This window comes from Paramacrobiotus metropolitanus, unplaced genomic scaffold (genome assembly GCF_019649055.1).
Source record: "Paramacrobiotus metropolitanus isolate TYO unplaced genomic scaffold, Prichtersi_v1.0 Parri_scaffold0000118, whole genome shotgun sequence".
NCBI lineage: Eukaryota > Metazoa > Tardigrada > Eutardigrada > Parachela > Macrobiotidae > Paramacrobiotus > Paramacrobiotus metropolitanus.
This window is the reverse complement of record NW_026570338.1, coordinates 205,580-224,639: the sequence shown is the minus strand read 5'-3', so window position 1 is coordinate 224,639 and position 19,060 is coordinate 205,580. Positions and strand designations below refer to the sequence as shown.

Here is a 19,060-nt window from a genome sequence, read left to right as displayed (position 1 = left end):
CTCAAGTTTTGCCACTTCATAGTTTTTCCTAAACCGGTTTTTATTCCGCGTTGAAATTGCAGCTTGAGCCATTGGAACACTAGGCCCGATCAATCCTAGCTAATCTTCTCAAGAAAGATATCGCGAAATAAAATGTGAAAGCAGAATGCGTCACCGATGGATGACACACAGCAAAAATACAAATGCGTTGGACCAGTAATAAGCAGTGGATCACCACAGAAAACGCAAGCACTGACTGTTAAATGAATCGTGCTGCGTACACACAAACGAATTGTACACAGCAGGGACAACGGAGGTGAATGTGTATGTGAAATAGAAAACGCAGCTTCGAAGCTGCGTTTTGTAATTCATCTGTGGATCACGTAGCGGACCAATGAGCGCAGCCGTTAGCTTTCGGCTTGAGAATGTTGTGGTGACTAACTCGCGTTATCTTTCACGGGCGCGCAAGAGAGCGTTGTGCCCTACTTCAGCAAAAACATCTGCCAAATGTTTAGCCAGGTCTGATCAGCACTACTAACAACGTCTACCGCCGGATTGCCGCAAATTCACGTGGCAGCTGTAGCTGGAGCAGTCGGTGCCGACACTCTTGTTGTCGCTGCTGCTGTGGCGGTATGTGCGTGATACGATCAGGTACGATTCGCAAAGTAACTGGTCTTGTAATTAATATGGATCAGGGATGTTTTTTATGGATAAGCCGACAACAATGTTCCACCAAAATTGCATAATTCATTCACTGATCGAAAACTAAAGCACAAATTGACCATATGTTTATACGGAACCGTTAGAAAGAAGCGGTCGAATTCTTAACAAAAGTTTGACGCACAATTCCTTTTCTTCCTGGAATTAACAGACTCTGGGCGAAGTATAACTAATTAACCAAACTATTAGTACGATACAAAAGCGACAGATCAAATGTATCTTGGATGGACTACCGACAGAGTTATCCACTAAAACACCATATGGCTGCCCAGTATGCCGTCGTCCGATCAGAACAAAGTAAAACCCTGTTTCAGCTGGGCAGACCGTTCATCAGCTTAATCAAGGAACGCAGCGCCACCCGTGACAGTTTCTCCAGCTCCAGACCCTGTAGACCATCCACACACCACTTCTGCCCGCGGTAATGCAGCGATGGACGTGGATCCGCCGTCTGCATCGCACACAATACCTGCAACACAATGACCATGTTTCCGTGAAGGATTTCTGTGCTCGCCTGGAGCGTCGGTCGGCGCAGGCTTGCTTACCTTGCCAACGATGGCTGAATACTCTTTATCTCGACCCGTTGACTGGACGTGTGCTCGAAGGGGATCTAACCAGTTGGCCAAGCGGGCTAATTCCGTGCCACTGGGCACTGTCAAGCCTGCTTCCAACGCGCTCCACAGAGCGCCGCCGAGATCGCCAGTAAAGCGTTGTCGATAGCTGCGAAGACACCTCCAGCTTAGTGGAACACACGGCCCGTACAACGCAGGGAAAACATGGCATTCCAGTGTGATGGTGCATTTAATCAGCTGAATATTATCACATGGAAGATTCCGACAAGCCAGGATAATGTTGGCAGAAGCTTTATTGACGAAACTGCTGGAAATGTTACTGGGCTGATGAAGTCCGCATTCGGAATTCGGATGAGCGTAACACGCACAACTCTGCAAACAGTGCTTCAATCCGAACAAATGGACGCATTTTAACTGGATGCCGGGATGGAGCTGTGCAGTCAAGTAGCTCAGAAGATCAAACACTTCCATAATCTGCAAATTCTGAATTCTGCTGGTCTGACGTCGTCGGTCAACCACGGCAACGTGCTTAGTGGATGCCGAGAGACACTTGAACAGAACTGAGGCCATAAAATACGCTGATGTTGGACACCCATCCATATCCGCCTTACTCAATGCCGCTGTGTCGAAAACAACGTTGGGCCTCAGATCCACAGAACTCAGGATGACTTCCCACATGGCGCACACGGGACGCAGTCGGGTTTGCGTTACAGTGTCCAGATTCGAGAAAACGTCCGTCCACAACTCCGGCAGCAACAGAGCGCGTTCATCTATGGCTGAAATGGAAATGGGGACTAACGGCTCTGGCTTAAGGGAGCGCAACAGCGCGGTGTGAAATTTCCTAAGACTGTTCTGCAAAATAACAACACAACATATCGACAGTGGTAAACATGAATCACCGCAAAAGAGCATTCTATCGCTCAAACGTTTTAGGTTGGTTGTTACTAAGGGAAATGCTGCGGCTCAGTTAAATACATTACATTTTAACCCACGTTGAAGGACAGATATTCTGTTTCTTCACAGTATTTAAGTTTAAGTGGTTACTGTAGTTGCAATAATACAAATAATAAATAATCACAAAATTTAATTGTAAACTATGTCGGAGTGTGTCGGAGTTTGCAATTTTGATGACTATATTATATTTTATTTGATGGCTATATTGTATTGCCACTTTCAATGCTTCTTACCAGTTCTTTTCGCGCATGAATATCGTCGGATTCATCTCCAGCGTCGGATCGACGTTGAATGTAGACCGCACAGCCGTCCTCAACGCCCACGCACACCGCACGGGCAGAGTTCTGGGGACGGAAATGCATCACTGTATTCCGCTGCGTTGTAATCCATGCTGCGGAAAGATCTTCCGACCGCCGTTTAACAAACGTCCATCTGTCCACGATCTTCTTGGTCAAATCCACGGTTGTTTTGCGATATTTGCTCCCGACCTTCTTTCGTCCCTCAGCGGACACCTTCCGACGAATACGCGGAACGGGAACCACATCCATATACTCCTGCGGTGTGCCGCGGTGGAGAAGGACCACACGGTAGTCGGTGTGTGTTTTGTCGCGAGGCCGATCGACAAGTTCGCCGGGGAACCACGTCCAGGCGCCAGATGCACTGTCACGCAGCAGGACTTCTACAGTGCGCCCAAACGTGGCATGTGTCTGGGCCAAATCGTTTCGGTTCAGGTACAGCCGACCATCATGAAGGAAAGCCCGGTCAAAAGGGGTGAATTCACGTCGGCGATTTGAGCAGAGAAAGTCGATGAATAAGCCTTCATCCGTCACGTCTACCACACGTCCACAATGCAAAAGACCGTCGTCGCCCATCACGTCTACACTGTTCCATAGGTGGGTTCCTGGGGCCATTATGGACAGCTTCGAACTTTACGCGTATTTTCCTACCGAACCTATGAATTCGAGAAACACAATGCTTTAGATCTAATTAAAAATAAATGGGTAAAAATACGCTTTAAGGAGTGTTATAACTAATATGAACACTTAAAACATATTAACTGCCTAACCATCGTACAATCAACGTTCTGTCGTCAAGTACTTTAGTACATTCACTTTGGGAATCGTAACTTTAGGCCCCAAACTTCCTAATCCACGGCCAGAATTAAAACCAGTACTTAGTTTGTCTAGCACATTCAACAGCTACAACATTCAAGTCCACTCTCATCGCAAATACTTAGTACTTACTATTATAAGCTACAGTATCAGAATTCCTCGTCGCAAGAAGAATGTATTGCTGCAGTCCCCAGCGGGCTAAAGCATGAAGGGCCTGAACATAAATAACTGGTCAGCGATCGCAGAATGCAGGCCGCAAATCCTGTATGAGATGGTTCCGAATCACGCCACGCGCACCACGTGGCGCAAACCGCAGCCAATCTAGCGAGAACAGTAATGGATGTGCGTGAGTCACAGCGCAGGCATCAATATGAAATTTAATGGCGCATCAAGCGGGTGCGGTCACACCAACACGTACTACTTACTACAAACGCGCAGCGTAAGTACACACCGCGGTACGTGCAGGAGATCGTGCCGTAACGGCGGGTGCCAGAACATCAAGACTGACAGTGTCACCGCCCGGAAACCGGATATGTTTAACAACAATACCCATATCGACTTCAACTTGGAATCTTTTTCAAATTAATAATAAAGTATCGATTTTCGGGCCAGATTCGGTAAACAGCAAATTGCGATGACGTAATTATTTTTACGTGTACATACGGAAAGGGTGCACGCTACAGGCGATACTAGGATCTCGATCGTTGAAAGTTGTAATAAAAAAATTCCACCTGTCGGAAGATTTTGCATGGCTATTCTTTTTCGGTTACCCATCTACCTGGTTAGAGCGTACGTAGCTTCGGTTTTGTAGTAGACCGTTTTAAAAGGTTCTATCTAACTACTGCAGCTAAATCTTCATTATTTAAACATAAACTCAACCGCGATTTCATCTAACCTACCATTACCTTCAAGTAATGTACTGCTACCCTGCACTGTACATGCACGAAAACTTGGCGCTACAATACAGTCACAAGTTTCCATAAAAGTGAAAGAATTGTACTGAATACACAGCCTCAGCCGACTACGGAAATGGGCGGCCTAATCACACAGAATATTTCGTCTAAGTTGGCCGATGCTGGTGCTGTTCCCATGACAGAGGCCGCGTTCCGTCAATGCTGATCCGTTGGCGCAAAAACTCCGTCGCCCGTACCTCGCCTGTTTCCTGATGTATCATCTTCCCGACTTCGGTGACCAAATGAGATGCGTCCGGTCCGAGTGGTCCGAGTGTTTCGACGCCAAATGCACGGAACAGGTAATCTCGGGTGGGTTCCCGATACTTCGCCACTTTATCCTGCTCTGCGCGCGCCGCGGCTGCTCCCGCTTGCTTCGATGTTGCCGGTTTTGTATATTACAATTAAAATACGTACATTATCGGTTTGAGGAGTGAGACGGCGAGTTCCCGTTTCTGAAATCTGTGGTACGGAGCAGACAATTGGTACACTGGTAAACCACGTGAGTTGCAACAGTGCCGCGACATGCGTTAACGGAAAAAGAGCTTGTGCCGACGACGTACTCAACTTTTGTCGCGCCTTGGTTTAGGTAAAACTGGATAAACTTTTCGTTGGGATAATGTGAGTCAGCATCCTCGGTATTGGTTTGTTCCCGAAGTAGCTGAGTATTCAAACGCATTCCTGCCGATGGGCAACATCTGGCATCCCGGGCAAATTCTGCTGGAAATGGCCCAAGTTTATGACGCGCGGTATTTTGCTCTGGAAGACCAGGTGACATCCTTTCGGAAACCGGCGAAATTTCTTCATCCGGTGTTGAAATCTGGCCTTTGGGAAAGCACATTGCCCTGTTTGCAGAATGAATACAGGCCTTTTACTTTTTTCACCAAAGCTCCCCGAAGTGGCGCGTCAGTGTTTTGCCGAGGCGGTCAGTAGCTGACGAACTGTAATAATTGCATGCCGTACCGGCATTTAATTCTTCTGCCGGCGGACGTTGGACTAACTAAACATTCGGTGATTAGATAATACTCTAATCCGTAGAAGCTTTTATGCATAAGCAAACAAGGAAAGATCAGAAGATAGTCGTAGCAAAGTGCCTTCCGGTATACGGACAGTGACATGTTCAAATCGGTTATAGTTACTTTGAGTACAATCGTACGTGCTCGCATTTCGCTTACAATGCAAATTTCTGCACATTCGAGTCTTCTACAGCTGAGTAGAAGCTAAGCTAATACATTCCTCAGCCTACTGGTAGAAAAAAAGCAGTGTCGAAGTTCTGCATCGTTTAACACTGCGAAATGAGCTCAACACACTGGGAGCCGCTTTTCCCACATGATGCCTTTTCCCGCACGGTAATGGCAAAATTAGACTGCAAGCGCAGATCAGCCACAAGACCGCATACGGAAATTTTCGTGACTTACGATGATCCAAAACAGGATGAAAAATTTGTGATCAAAGAATGTTATTCCAAAATCGATGCGATCACTTTTAAAGAAACCATGGCTAAGAAATTTGAGCACTTGATGCAGTGGAATCATTCCAACGTTATAAAATATTTTGGGCTGGAGTTGCAGCAGGTCAAGGTGCTATTCGATAGCAAACTGATTTATCGTATTGCTAGCCCGTACTATACAGGTAAACATTATTTCAGTTAGTCTGAATAATATAATATTTACTGACAAGCTAACGTTGTACAGACTGTATTTTAAACGTTTATGTACTGTGTAATGTAGTGCAACTGCCGTGGCTACGATCCTTAACGCTTAGCAACATTTGTATATTTTGTGACCTACAGGGGACGGGATGTTCTGTGGTATTCTTCTCATATTATTATTTTAGTATCTATCCGGCCAGAGTGGCACAATGAATACATGTGCCAGGACGTGGCATCAGTGAATCCATTGATTTATCTCGTTTAGGCGGCGACCTGAAAATGTGGGCGGAAAAGAACGTCACACCACCGATGACTGGATCGGGAAACCATGGAGAATTGCATGTTCGGCATGATGCTGTTGGAGCGTTCCTTCGAGATCTTTTAACCGGCTTAGATTTTTTACACACCTCTGTTAAACTGGTGCACTGCGACATTAAACCCGCAAATTTGATGCTGAAACAGGAAGGCCACCGTCAAGTCATCATTATCGACCTAGACGACGCCGTGCTGAATGACGTTGGGGGTGAACAGAGCGAGACAGACAACGCATGTTGCACGCCGTGCTATGCAGCTCCCGAGCTGATTGACTGTACAGCACTAGAGGGCATCGCCAAAGCCCCGCCGATTTCCTGTAAAACTGACATCTGGAGTGTGGGCTGTGTGGCGATACAGTTGTGTACGGGCGCTGCACCAGTCGTTTGTCAGTGGCAGAAAGCCAAAGATGCTACGAACGAATGGGAGGGATCGTATTCTTTTGGAAAGCAACTGAAGACGAAAGAAAATATCCTCTACCAAGTGGCGAGACTGAAAGCCAAACCAAAGCTACCAGATTTGGGAGACGACAAACTCGACCAACTGCTGCTTAGCTTTATCAAATCATGTCTATATTTCGATATGGACAGTCGCAAAACAGCTGCGGAACTGCAGATTGACGACTATTTCACCCAGGTTAATTAAGGCACTGCTACTGGTGTGAACGTTTCGCGCCTCCACAACTGCTTCAGTCATTGTGTTTTTGTTAACGGTTCTGCATTGTATAAAAAGCGATCTACCTAACTGACGTAAGAACTTTGAGTTTACTGTAAATACAGCGAACGAGACCATGCAAAGCAAGGTATAGCGACAAGCCGATGCTGCCGGCAAGAATTTCTGAAATCTTATGTTAAGTCCTGTCATCCTTTCTGGTCACAGCACTGGGCATATCCAATACGTCATCATGCTTCCCTTTCCCTGAAACACATACCAACTAATAAAACAGACTGCGTTATAATCCCGGCATCGAATCAAACCTTGATTTCTGTGGTACCACGTTGTTCCAAAACATAATCGTCGTGTTTGGAATTCTGCAGAACTTTATGTGTAGCTTCCGATATTTGCAGTTTGGACGCTGTAGAAACAAGCACATAATCAAACGAAATGCATAACGGCACGTTATACATATTCCTGGATCATATTGTTTCGATCGCTTGCCACAGCGTCATTTTCTACTTTAAGCTGATAAGGAAGTGGTTCCTTGAAAAACATTTGCGAGCAAAAGCATTTTGGTAGAATTCCAGCAAATTGAATTAGTTACTGGAGAGCACTACCTCAGTCAAATGAGGACAAAGCATTTGCTTACCGGCACCGGAAGACATCATCCGCGATGCCGTGTTAATCGTATCTCCGACTCTGAAAATCAGTCACGGGAAAATTATACTAGTAATAAAGACCTATTTATTCGTTCCCTATTAAGAATAAGCCGTGTTAGGTACTTGCATGACCCTACAATACATATACGCGAAGAGAATCGTTAAAAATTAATGATAGTCTGTAAAAAAGCCAAAAATTAAAATAAGTAGAATGTAGCACTACGGCATTAGACGTAGGACGTACAATGAATATTTTGGAAGCTTGGTACCAACAACAGCGGTGACAACGGGACCACTATGCGCTCCAGCACGGACTCGGAGTTCGCTAGCATTCTTCGCTCCGTCCCAATACACACGCAGGAGCTTCACAGCAATATCACAGATTTGTGCGGCATGGCTGGTTCCATTACGGTAAGGCACTCCGCTGGCAAGCTACCAAAGGTCACGAGTAAATTCAGTGTGTTGTGCCAGCTTTAATAGCAACGGTAATACATACAACATGGGAGTCTCCCGTGATCTCCACCCTGTACACATCATGCGCCGTCACGGCGCGATCAAACGTCACCACCATTTCGTTCAGGAATTCCAGGACGTTTTGCGGTCGCGCCGTTTGGACAAATTGAGCAAATCCATCAAAGGATGTGAAGCACAAGGTCACCAGATCGAAGGACTCTGGGTGCACGGTGTGTCCGGCTCGGAGCTCGCGGACAATCATTCTTTAGACAAAATATATTACATCTAAATAAACTTTGGTTTGAACCAAAGTCAAAGTGACTTACTCAGGCATCACTTGGCACAGCAGTTCATCGACAATAGTTTGTTGCCGGCGCAGATCGTGTATCCGCTCGGCAACGGCGTTTTCCAGGTTGTCGCTGTACCGCTGCAGACGGTGCATAATGATGTTGGCGAGATTAGTGGGCGCCGGACCGGCTAAGTGCTTATACGCGGCCATGACCTTTTGAATAGTGGGCCGCATGGTCGGATCCGTCTTCCAGCAGGTCTGTAGCAGATCGTCATGACCGGGAAAAGAGATCTTTAAGGCGCTTTTAATTTTGCCGGAAATCATTAAACCAATAAGCTCTACAACAGAATCAAAATTGGTGATATCCCGCACACAGATCAAGCTCCAAAGAGTTACTTGCCTGTTGTACTGTGCAGACCCAGCGATTCCTGTTGGCTCCGATCATGATGCAGCAGTATTTCCCCCATAATCACACCAACACTGAAGATATCGACTTTGGGCGAGAAAACCGGCATCCGACTCTGCAGTTCCGGCGCACTGTACACTGCGTCAACGGTTGTCGTCTCCGGTCGGGAAAGGGCTTGAATGTTGCCGTACAGTCGATCATACCCAAGTTCACAAATCTTTAAGGCAAAATGCTTATCGATACAGCATTTTTGACCCGTTAGCGATCCGTGGAACAGCAGACGCGATGCATGGATAGCAGCCACACCCTACAAAAACGCGGGTTACAAGAAAGGCAGTCTTCCAATAAATGGATTACGTTCTAGTTGCGTCACCTTTAGCAAGTCCCAAATGAGGGATTTCTGCATCGATAAGTCGATATCGATGCTGGGATTCTGCAGGAGATTTTCTAGCGTTCCTTTTTCGCAACACTTGCTCACTAAGAGTGTCTTTTCCGGATTACACTCCCAGATTCCGAGAAAGGCGTTGATATTAGCGTGATTATTCAGTTCTCGCATCTATGACAAGTCAGCATAAGAATTCAGCGAGAAGCAGTTAAAATTACGCATAAGCGTTACGTACTTATTAAAATATTCATATAGTTCTGCACAATTTATTATGCGAGACTGCGCGAAGACTGCATAAGTCGCAGTTGAGGAAATATTATTGTTAATAATATCGATGCGATTAATATTTTAATGATCAGAAAAAGTCGATAAACGATAAGCGCACTTGGTTGAGGATTGTCAAGTGACTCTTTGACCCGCTGTGGTGAATTGGATCACGGACAATGTGGAGAAACACTTTATTTCCGGCGTAAAAGTATGTCCTCCCTGGACGAAAAGATATCGCTTTTACCTGTAAACATACAGCGTAGTTATTAAATCCAGCATTAATGACGTTGGAAACATGCTTGACCCGGACCGTTTCTTCAATGTAGTCGTAACTGTTTCCATCGTCCGCGCTCAAGAGCACCGGATCCAGCCCCCACCACTTGTCGTCGAGCTCTTTCCTTCTGCGAAATGTGGAAGTGTTAACACTTAATACTGCAGTAGGAGGAAATTAATCCTGGGTTAAAGTTGCACCTTCCGTAAATCCAGATCGCCACGCCGGCACCGATTAAAATCACGGTTACGCTCACGCCCGCGGCTGCCCCGGCGATTGTGGCTGTTCGGCTTTGACCTAGAAAAACACCGGAATAATTACAATTTTCTGTTGCCGGTAACACGAGACCGTGAAATCCATATACGCAGTAACATTTTTCACCGTTTCAGGGGTTTCATTCCGAATGCTTTAAATTTTTCATTAAACAGAGAACAGACAGCACCTACTGTTATCGAAACATATTGCCCGTGTGTTGAGAAATCCACAGCGTGGTTCATCGGGTGGTGACTGCGTAAACGCCGGTCCCCAGTCGATCGTGGTTCCGTTGAGGGGCACCAAGTTGTATCCTTCCGGATGCACTTCTCCAATTAAAACCGTCTGTAAACATTCAGATATTAATTACGAGTAATTCAGAGAAAAATTATATAACACAGAAGCAGCAGCGCAAAATTAAGCTTTTACCTTAAATAAAGTGGAGTTTATGTCAAAATCCCGCACAATCATCGGCGAAACCCGTAACGCCGTCGCATCCACATAGAACGTGGAGTAATTGCTTTGAAAATAACGGTTGTAGAACATGCGCGCCAAACTCCTCCCATCATTAAGCGACACACCGGCATCCACCGCTTCGGATAGCACCTGCTGATCATCACTTTCCAGAATCGAAATGACGTAATGTGAAGAAAGTAAACCACGTTCATACCGTGCTTAACGCGATGATTGCCTCGTATCCGACGATATTGTACGGTTTCTGCATAAACACCTCGAGTCAGGGTCGTGTTTACCGGGGTGGTATCGCATTACGCTAATAAGCCGGTTTACCGTGTCGTCATGCAGTTCTTGTGGACGGATGGTGCCGTTACGCAGCAGTTCCTGTATGTAATCGGATTGTTCCACGGCGGCCAGACGCTCGTTAAAGATGGCTAGTTGTGTGGCGTTGAAGGGATTCTGGATGGTGACGACGAATAACGCCCGGTACGCCGCGATTAACGCCTGATTAAAACAGCTAACTCTTAATTTTTCCACCGCAGTTTTGACAGACTTGTGTACCGCGTCATCGGCATCGTTTAATCGCCATTCCAGGAAAGATTCAGAGAGCTCTTGTACGGTAATAAAAATCTGTAGATACCCTCTGATTAATACAAAAACAGATCGTTTTAAAGCCTTCTCGAATACAATGTTCCCATGTTTGGCTTTTAGTTTAATCACTTTAATGTGTACATAGCGATAATCATAAGGTTACTAACATAATCACCGGAAATCATGTCGAGCTTGGCAGCCGCCAACTGAAAAGCCATAAATTCTTATTGTAACGAATGCGTTGCTTGTCCGTGTAACGATCGCGTGACGCTCATTAGTCATTACCATGAATTTCCTCACAATATCAGCCGTGGCAGATAAAATAATCACTAAAAAAAATGAGGGACGTTACAGTTAGAGGTCAACAGGTTCAATAAAGACCGTACGCAAAAGTCAATAAACGCTGTCATTTACAAACGCACGGGGCCCAATATAATTGATCGACACGCGTTTTGTTGATATTGGTTTCCCATAGAGCGCCGCTTATTTGTTCATTCAACGGATTATTTATATTTGCTCAGTATGTTAGTCAACATGTTTACCTCTGGCCAGTGTCGTCACCTTCTGCAGCAGTTCCCCTGCGTCCCACTTCATGCGGGAATTGAAGTCGATCATATTGGTGACGTAGGCGTGGTTCTCCTGCATCATCTTGCCGGCGTTGGAGCACGTGGAGGAGGTGAAGGCCGACACGGTCTGGTCCTGGTCGCACAGCCACATACTGGTGCGCCAGGCGTACTTGTGGAAGAGCCGCATGAGGAACTCGGCGAAGGAGCGCTGCTGGCGGTAGGACATGGAGACGATGGTCGGATAGGTGGTCGGGGTCACCACGTAGTTGCTGCCCAGCCTGTTTAATTAAGGAGCGGCCGATGAAGATGTGAGATTCGTCACGGAAGGGGAAATATGGGAGTGCACGTAATAAAAACTTACGTGGTTACGAACAATGCGTTCCATTCTGGTGGTGCGCAACGAAAGAACAATCAGAATGGGGTTTCCGGATAAATGACTGTACAAGCGATTTTATAATTCGACCTACCTCGTGCAACGGCTCCCAGCTGTAATATCTCTTGAAAGCAACCTGAATTTACGCAATGTAATTATAATACGGCCGCATTATTATATGTACGTATCACATGACCATAAAAGCACGCACAAAATTTCAAAATATTCTGTTAAAACTTCGAAAAATTTTATTGAAAATTATGGAGGATGCCTGCTTTTCACAATTGTGTGAGATGAAATATCTGCATAAAGGGTGGATGTTTATGAATTTATTAAAAAAGCTTTTAAAGTAAAAGGTGACTTACATTAATCCAAAAACCAAAATCTGTTAATTAGTAATATAACACTCATTATGTTACATAATTTTACAAGGTCGCAAATATGACGTTATCATCGCCAAGCGGCCATAATGGACGACTACTGCACTAAAGCTAAAAATTCAAAATTAATAGTACGCATATAAAGCTACGTGTATGTACTGTACTAAAGATTTCAGAAAATTTAAACAAGAAATATATAGAGACGATATTGTAAAAACTACATTGCGGCTTAAGAAATGCGTGCATGTCAACAGTTAGCCAAATAATTTCTTGGCTCACCTGGACTGCAGAAAATAACGGAGTTGTTTTTACTCCTTTCCGGATAAAACACCTGCGACGCCCAGGTAACCACGCGGGCCATAACGTCCGCGCACTGCGATACATTCTTGGCGAAGATGATCTTGTGGGTAATCTCCAGCCGCCCGGCTAATCTGGCGCGCAGCTCCTCCACGCCCAGGATGAATCCGCGAATATGCCATGGTATCTGGTGCTGCACACTGTCATAAGCGAATACCGTGGGGATAACCAACCGCGGCAGTTTGGCATCACAGTAAGAAATACGCAATAAAAATATGAAATACACCAGAGTAATAATATTTTTACTACGGTGAGCAGCGACTAATAATCGCATTGTTTATTTCTACCGGCAGAACATTGGGAAAGGAGCATTAAAACAAAATGGGTTAACGTAGATCGACGCATCAACGGATGGTGGAGATATTACCGGCTTATGGTGGAGCGCCCGGACTCGATACTGCCGGTTTAGAAACTGCACTGCTGACTCCAGAAATTCTCGTTCTCTGTGTTTGCTGCTTGATCAATCTCTCTGACCTATCGATCTACTTCCCTACTGAATCAATGAAAGAATGGAATGACGCGAAGCGCTACGGAATTGACGAAAAGACTTGCGCGGCGTTAATTCAAAATTCTTTACGCGAATTGTTTCAAACACTGATTAATAATTTGTTTAATTTGCCTTTACACAGCAACTGTCTAGCGGCGTTAAATGCGGTGCAGATTGAAGTAGCTGTTAAGCAAGTAAAGTGCCAAAAAACCGCTAAATCTCTTGTTCGTAAGCCGTATAGCAAAGCAGCCGGTACCTGGTATGATTTCCTACGGTATAACTATAAGCAAACAAAGCAGACCAATAAAAGAGAGCTTAACAAATAACTATGATAAAAAACAAAAAAGACTTGCTGCATGTGTGCTGCATGTTACTGAAGTACATACATGTGCAGGGATGCCGGTTAATGCTTGTATTAACCGCAACAGTTACCATGTAAATGTACAGTGTACACATACAGCCAAATCAGACAAATAAAAACCGTACGATCTGCACAAAAGTAATTTTTTGTGCCTGGACAATCTATTGGAAGATGTGTGGCAGCTCGCTTGTCGGGGCTTTCCTGGCGCAGTGTCCTGAAGCGCAAACTACATTATTCTGAATGTAAAAAATAATTAAATTGAATTTATGTCGTGTTTCGTATTTTATGGAAGAAAAATGTTAGTCGGTTGTTTGGGATTAATTTTGCGCCACATAATGATACAGTAGACAGAGTTTTGTTTGGTGTTTCCTAAATAATCCCATGGTGCCGTTTCATTTAATGAAAAAGTTTATGCAACAGATGTTATGATAACTCGTATTACTATGATTAAAGTTCAAACTGCTGCAGGAAGAATATGGTTTTATCCACATGATCATGATTATGTCTGTCCGCGATGCAGTTTACAGTACGTATATCCCTATAATTTTATTGCATGGGAAAACCGGTCTGGTCTCGGCTCGATCGTCAAAGTGCGGGCGGTTTACCCGTGAAATAAAAGAGTCTTTTTTGCAGAATCGTGAATACCACAAAAAACTGTCATAATTGATGCCTGAAGATGTACTTTGGTTTACCACAAGTAGGACAGCCAAGGAAGCTTGAAACGCTTGTGATAAAACTGCATCTTGGCTGCCAAAGCAATCGTGGCAACACAACTATACCGAACATTAATCACAGAGAAAATTTTTATATTTTAAACTGATCGACAATTACGAGTAATCACTAGCTAGTAGGTTACTGCGGCAAGTTGGCAAAAAAATCATCGTAAGCCATTGCAGTACTTCGGTGAAATCCGCAAAAACGCCAAACTAATTTCAATTAGAGATGCAATTCTAGAAGCCATTGTAAAAGCATTCCAAGAAAGTCTTTAAAAACATTAATTAATAAGAAATATGGATCACTAGTGCCAGAAGGAATAAAGAAACACTAACCGCGTTAACCCATTAACCACGGCGCGCAATTAAAAAATCTACTAGGAATTTCACTAGCATATTTTGGCAGTCACTTATTTTTATCCAATTAACTCTTTGAAAAACCCACAAAATGTCAAAATTTCGAACAGTTAATTTTATTTTGCCGGTTATGTAAGGAAAAATGGGTGAATGGCGTCTCCGGTGCTGCAGATCTCTAACATATAAAAGATGGGCCACCGGACCCATGCGTTTTACAAAGATAATATTCATAACGTAGTATTTTATTGATGTGGTTTTTTAATCAGCGTTAGCATCGACCAGGAGAAAATGGAAAAATTGTCGGCACTGCTGTGGGCTTTCGCTCTTTGTGGTAAGTACTTTTATATGTGACCTTTACTCTCTTTATTTCTAAATACAGATGATGATCTTCGTAGAATATAACATAAGTTACCCTTCGAGTAGAAAGCGCTCCTCCATCTTTATTAAATAACGTGAACACGGCGTAATACCGAAGCAATATGATGACCTTTCTGTATTTCAGTGGTCATAAGCCAGCTCCACGTAGATGCTGCCTGTTCGACGCACAAGAAATGCGGCTGCCACCACGGCTAGTGCTGGGCGTACGCCAAGTGGGAAAATTTCGAAACCAACGATCCTTGGTGCTTCACACAGAAACTGGGCACCGTCTTCGGTAAGGTGCAGTGGGCCAGCTGCAAGGTTGACAATGATCCTCAGGCTGAAACGACTTGTGGCGACAGCCGCATTTGGAAAGATGAAGGAGCTTCCAGTCCTTTTTAAGCTGATCCACTTGTTATTCAGCAGTTAAAAGGCGTTGTAACGAAAGAAAAGAGAAAGCGGCGCCGGTATTATACTCATAAATTTTGAGCGGGCCGAAACCGGTTTCAAAGTTGTCGGTATGATAATTTAGTCTAGTTCAAGTTTTACTAGCACGTGCACTGTTCCATCTACATGATTACTCTTCCGTCTAATTTCTTGTGCAGCAGAAAAAAATGGTAGTATTCTACCCAACAAAAAAAGAACTTATACGCTCGTGCAACGGGCGATGCGTCTAAAGGCTCAAACCAGATATCCATCTGTAAACTACCTCATCAAACATTTGTAATAGTAAAAATTCAAGGATCTATGCTGTGGCGCCGTGGAGAAAGGCTATCATGTCCTTCCATGCACAGTCTACCGGCTAAAAGTGTGATCGTGTGTCAGACGTGTGACAAAAATCATAGATCAAATAAACGGCTAACAGTTGCACAAAACGGGTGCACTCGCAACCGCTGCGACGAGCGTCCGTAACCTTTAATAACCGCTATGTTTCGCTAGGCAAACAGGTAAACAATGAATTCGTACACTTCGAAAAGGCAAATCAGAAAGTTTTTAAATTTTTCGATTGGCTTTTTTAAGCGATGGAATGGGATGGTAAATTGTGAGGATATTCGCGCCACTACACAGCGCATGGGGCAGCATACGTAGCCGAGTATTTCGATCGCCAACGAACTGCGTTGCTGTCTTGATTAACGGGATCGGTTCACTTCCTGGTAGTTAAGGCAATTCGTGGCATGTTGCTGCCTCATCATCGCTTTTGCTTGTGTTTTATTCAGAAATATCTTGGCCTCAGCAAAGATAGAAATCTGTTTCGAGAGAACGTTTGCAGAATGCAGATGTAGGTACCTCCCGATATGCAGCCGCTATGTTTGGGAACGTGCAGCTCTCTACCAGGATAAACGACGCTCTCCACCTTCCCAGTCGTGTTGAATCTGCTTGCATTATGTGACTATTATTCAGATCCCTGACAGGCAATAACGTGTGGCAAAGAATTGAGAGTTCTTTTGGTGTTGTTTTCTCACGATGCTTGACCAGGTGGCAGCTTAAGTTAGTGCATCCTTACTCTTGTTTTGAGCTGCTATTTCATCGTATGGACGATGCACAATTATGCCAATAAAAAACGGCAGGTAATAACTTTCACCCTTGCCACACCCAGCCTAGTATTCATGAATCGATACTCGCATCTGCATACCACAAGAAAAAAATAATGCCCTTTTCCGTGGAAGTTTTGACTACTACGTCGTTCATTTTCATAGGTTTCTTCTTCTATGTACAGCAAAAGTAGATATCACGAATACTCTTCTGTGCTCAGGTAGACATAAACTATAACCAACTACGGTGGTCCAGACTCTGACGGAGAATAAAACTTATGGCAAAAGCGACATGAAAATGATCGCCAGTGCTTACTGGGTAATGTCGGCAGTCTCGATACCACACAAGATTTTCGCTTGCTGGAAGTGTCATGGACTCATGGTTGATCATTGTTTATGGCAGCGGACTAGCGGTCAGCAAGTTAAAGCACGCACGGCAGCATCTCACCATCAACTGTCAACCAAATTATGTACTGTACTACAGTATACTGTGCAGTATCGTCATTAACGTAGATTTAAAAAAGCGTTGCTTGCCTCTAACAAGTAAATGTGTTCAGTTCGTCTGTGGATCTTTTGCTCAGAAGAGGAATTGTAGTCTACGAGACGCACCGGTGATGAACTATGTAGGTGTACCTATTTAGTTTCCAAAAGCTGAAGACAGTTTTCAAGTTTTACTGTTGAAAAAAACCGTATAATTAACGGCGTGAAATTTTTCTCTTGTTGCATTTTATATTATACGCGTATTATACATGTAATAAATACACTGATGCTGCTATCTCTTATTTAAGACGGGGAGTTAATGTGTGTAAATTGTAACTGACCATTTTGAAGAGTTGGGTTGCAATTTTGATCGCGTTGCAGTAGTGCAGTCCAAGAAGCCATACAGCTCCTACATTAAAGCAATTTTCTTCGGCGACGTGTCTGTACCAAGCAAAAAATTTTCCTTCTTTTAATTCGTTTGGCAAACGCACAGAACACGTTCTACCTGCAGCTTGCGGGTGATTGATCGGGAGATCGCTCAGAAGTTATATTAAAGGAGTTTCACAGTAAACATACGCTACAGAATTATGGTATGTCAATCACTACATATCATTCCTGACAGTAATTAGCCTTACCGTAGCCAATCCGAATTTTTATACGGGCTCGTTAGCAGATAAGTTAGCGAGATCAACAACCCGCAGCGCTGCACCTTTATAGCTTTGATGATATTGATTGCAAAGAAAATCCTACAATCCGGTTTTTTTTCCGCCTTGCAGACACACCTACAAGATCTACTAGTAATGCAATACACAAGGCGTCTCTCATTAATTTTGTTATATAATTTCTTTATCATGGAGAAGACCGGACTGTGATGTTGCAGTAAACATTTTGGAGGTGTGTTCGCCATGCCAAAAAAACCATTAAATGGATAATGAGAGGCGGCATGGCGCCGTCGTCGGACGTATAAAACCGGAGCTTCGTCTATTTGGAAGCATCAGCAAATCAGTTTACTTTTCTCCATTCCGCCAACTCTATTCAGCGTTCCGTCTTCCGTACCCTTCACAATGTCCAAGCTGTGGTTACTCTGCCTTGCCGTTGTCCTGTGCGGTAAGTTAGTAATTCATCCTACTGTGCATTTTATTTACTAGTTTTCTTTCTGTAAACGTTCGGTTAATTTTTTATGGTTTTTGCTCGATTGCTTTCGATAAAATAAGACCTCAACAGCTGCGTACCTTTTTTTGCGCTTTTTAAATTAAATTTATGCGCAAAATTCTGTGTATTATAGTGGCGCTTAGCCAAGTGGATGCTTCCTGCTCCAGCCACAAGAAATGCGGCTGCCATCATGGCTGGTGCTGGGCGTATGCCAGCTGGGAAAACATGAAGTCCGGCGCTCCCTGGTGCTTCACCCAGCCGATGGGCGTGGCCTCTGGTAACCACAACTGGGCCGGCTGCATGAGCGACGACGACTGCCAGATTGAAATGACCTGTGGCGACAGTCGCACATGGCGAGGCGAAGGCGCTTCTTCCCCCATGTAAAACAGCTGCTTTATGCATCAAAAACGAGTGCGGAAATGCATGAAACAAATTTGCAGCAGCAGCTGGCTGCAGCTTTGTGTTTTTTAAGCGGGCTAAAAACCGGATGAAATTTTGCCGGTATGGGTACTGTTTAATTTACTAAGAGCAATCTAATCCTGTTGTGCTTGCGATAGACGTGCTTCACATGTTGCATGCAATTATGGCTAAAATAACATTAATAAAGACACACAACTGCAGAACTGTTTTTTTTTCGGGATTCGGGAAAGGCTAAGAATTGCCTCCTCGATGCGGAATTACAGTACGTAAAAAAAAATCTTAAATAAAATTTCTAAATTTCTGTTTCATTCAAAGCCACTAACGCGGATTTACTGCACACGATTGGAAAACTTATGGTTAGCGAAACTACATAGTTATATGTACTGTAGAATGAAATTTTTGTAAAAAAATAAGCAGCATTGTGCTGCCAGTTCAAACTCCATGCATTTTTTAAAAGCATCAATACATACTAACCGGTAAAAACGCTGTCAGAGAGCGTCGGTAACCTGCTATAGACTAAAAAAAATATTTCGGGTGCGCTATCGCTTCCGGTAATTACTGTATTTTAAAAGCGTAACCAGTTTGACTTGTT

At 44.1% G+C, this 19,060-nt stretch overlaps 3 protein-coding genes across 4 annotated transcripts; 1 reads left to right on the top strand and 2 right to left on the bottom strand.

Moving 5' to 3' along the window:
* Window positions 1–800: 800 nt before the first annotated feature.
* Window positions 801–3,559, bottom strand: LOC129598243 (uncharacterized). Of its 2 annotated transcripts, none has more exons than XM_055496064.1 (4): window positions 3,467–3,559; window positions 2,456–3,174; window positions 1,242–2,120; window positions 801–1,165 (listed from the first exon to the last, which is right to left on the bottom strand). In XM_055496064.1, exons 2-4 carry the CDS (start codon window positions 3,131–3,133, stop codon window positions 1,010–1,012), a joined length of 1,713 nt encoding a protein of 570 aa, XP_055352039.1. In that variant the 5' UTR covers window positions 3,134–3,174; window positions 3,467–3,559; the 3' UTR covers window positions 801–1,009. The 2 variants fall into 2 exon arrangements, with proteins under 2 accessions (XP_055352039.1, XP_055352040.1); XM_055496065.1 differs by lacking the exon at window positions 3,467–3,559 and adding an exon at window positions 3,297–3,426.
* A 1,883-nt stretch (window positions 3,560–5,442) lies between these two features.
* Window positions 5,443–7,152, top strand: LOC129598230 (uncharacterized). Its single transcript, XM_055496046.1, has 2 exons — window positions 5,443–5,916; window positions 6,201–7,152. Exons 1-2 carry the CDS (start codon window positions 5,580–5,582, stop codon window positions 6,890–6,892), a joined length of 1,029 nt encoding a protein of 342 aa, XP_055352021.1. The 5' UTR covers window positions 5,443–5,579; the 3' UTR covers window positions 6,893–7,152.
* Window positions 6,914–12,945, bottom strand: LOC129598229 (atrial natriuretic peptide receptor 1-like). The gene is made up of 22 exons (XM_055496045.1): window positions 12,532–12,945; window positions 11,967–12,008; window positions 11,861–11,885; window positions 11,476–11,777; window positions 11,219–11,262; window positions 11,101–11,139; window positions 10,904–10,972; window positions 10,676–10,846; window positions 10,557–10,604; window positions 10,316–10,492; window positions 10,081–10,231; window positions 9,835–9,931; window positions 9,674–9,764; window positions 9,482–9,607; window positions 9,085–9,267; window positions 8,706–9,018; window positions 8,343–8,643; window positions 8,060–8,279; window positions 7,808–7,995; window positions 7,554–7,603; window positions 7,225–7,322; window positions 6,914–7,165 (listed from the first exon to the last, which is right to left on the bottom strand). The coding sequence occupies exons 1-22, from the start codon at window positions 12,881–12,883 to the stop codon at window positions 7,121–7,123; spliced, it is 3,132 nt and encodes a 1,043-aa protein (XP_055352020.1). The 5' UTR covers window positions 12,884–12,945; the 3' UTR covers window positions 6,914–7,120.
* Window positions 12,946–19,060: the final 6,115 nt, after the last annotated feature.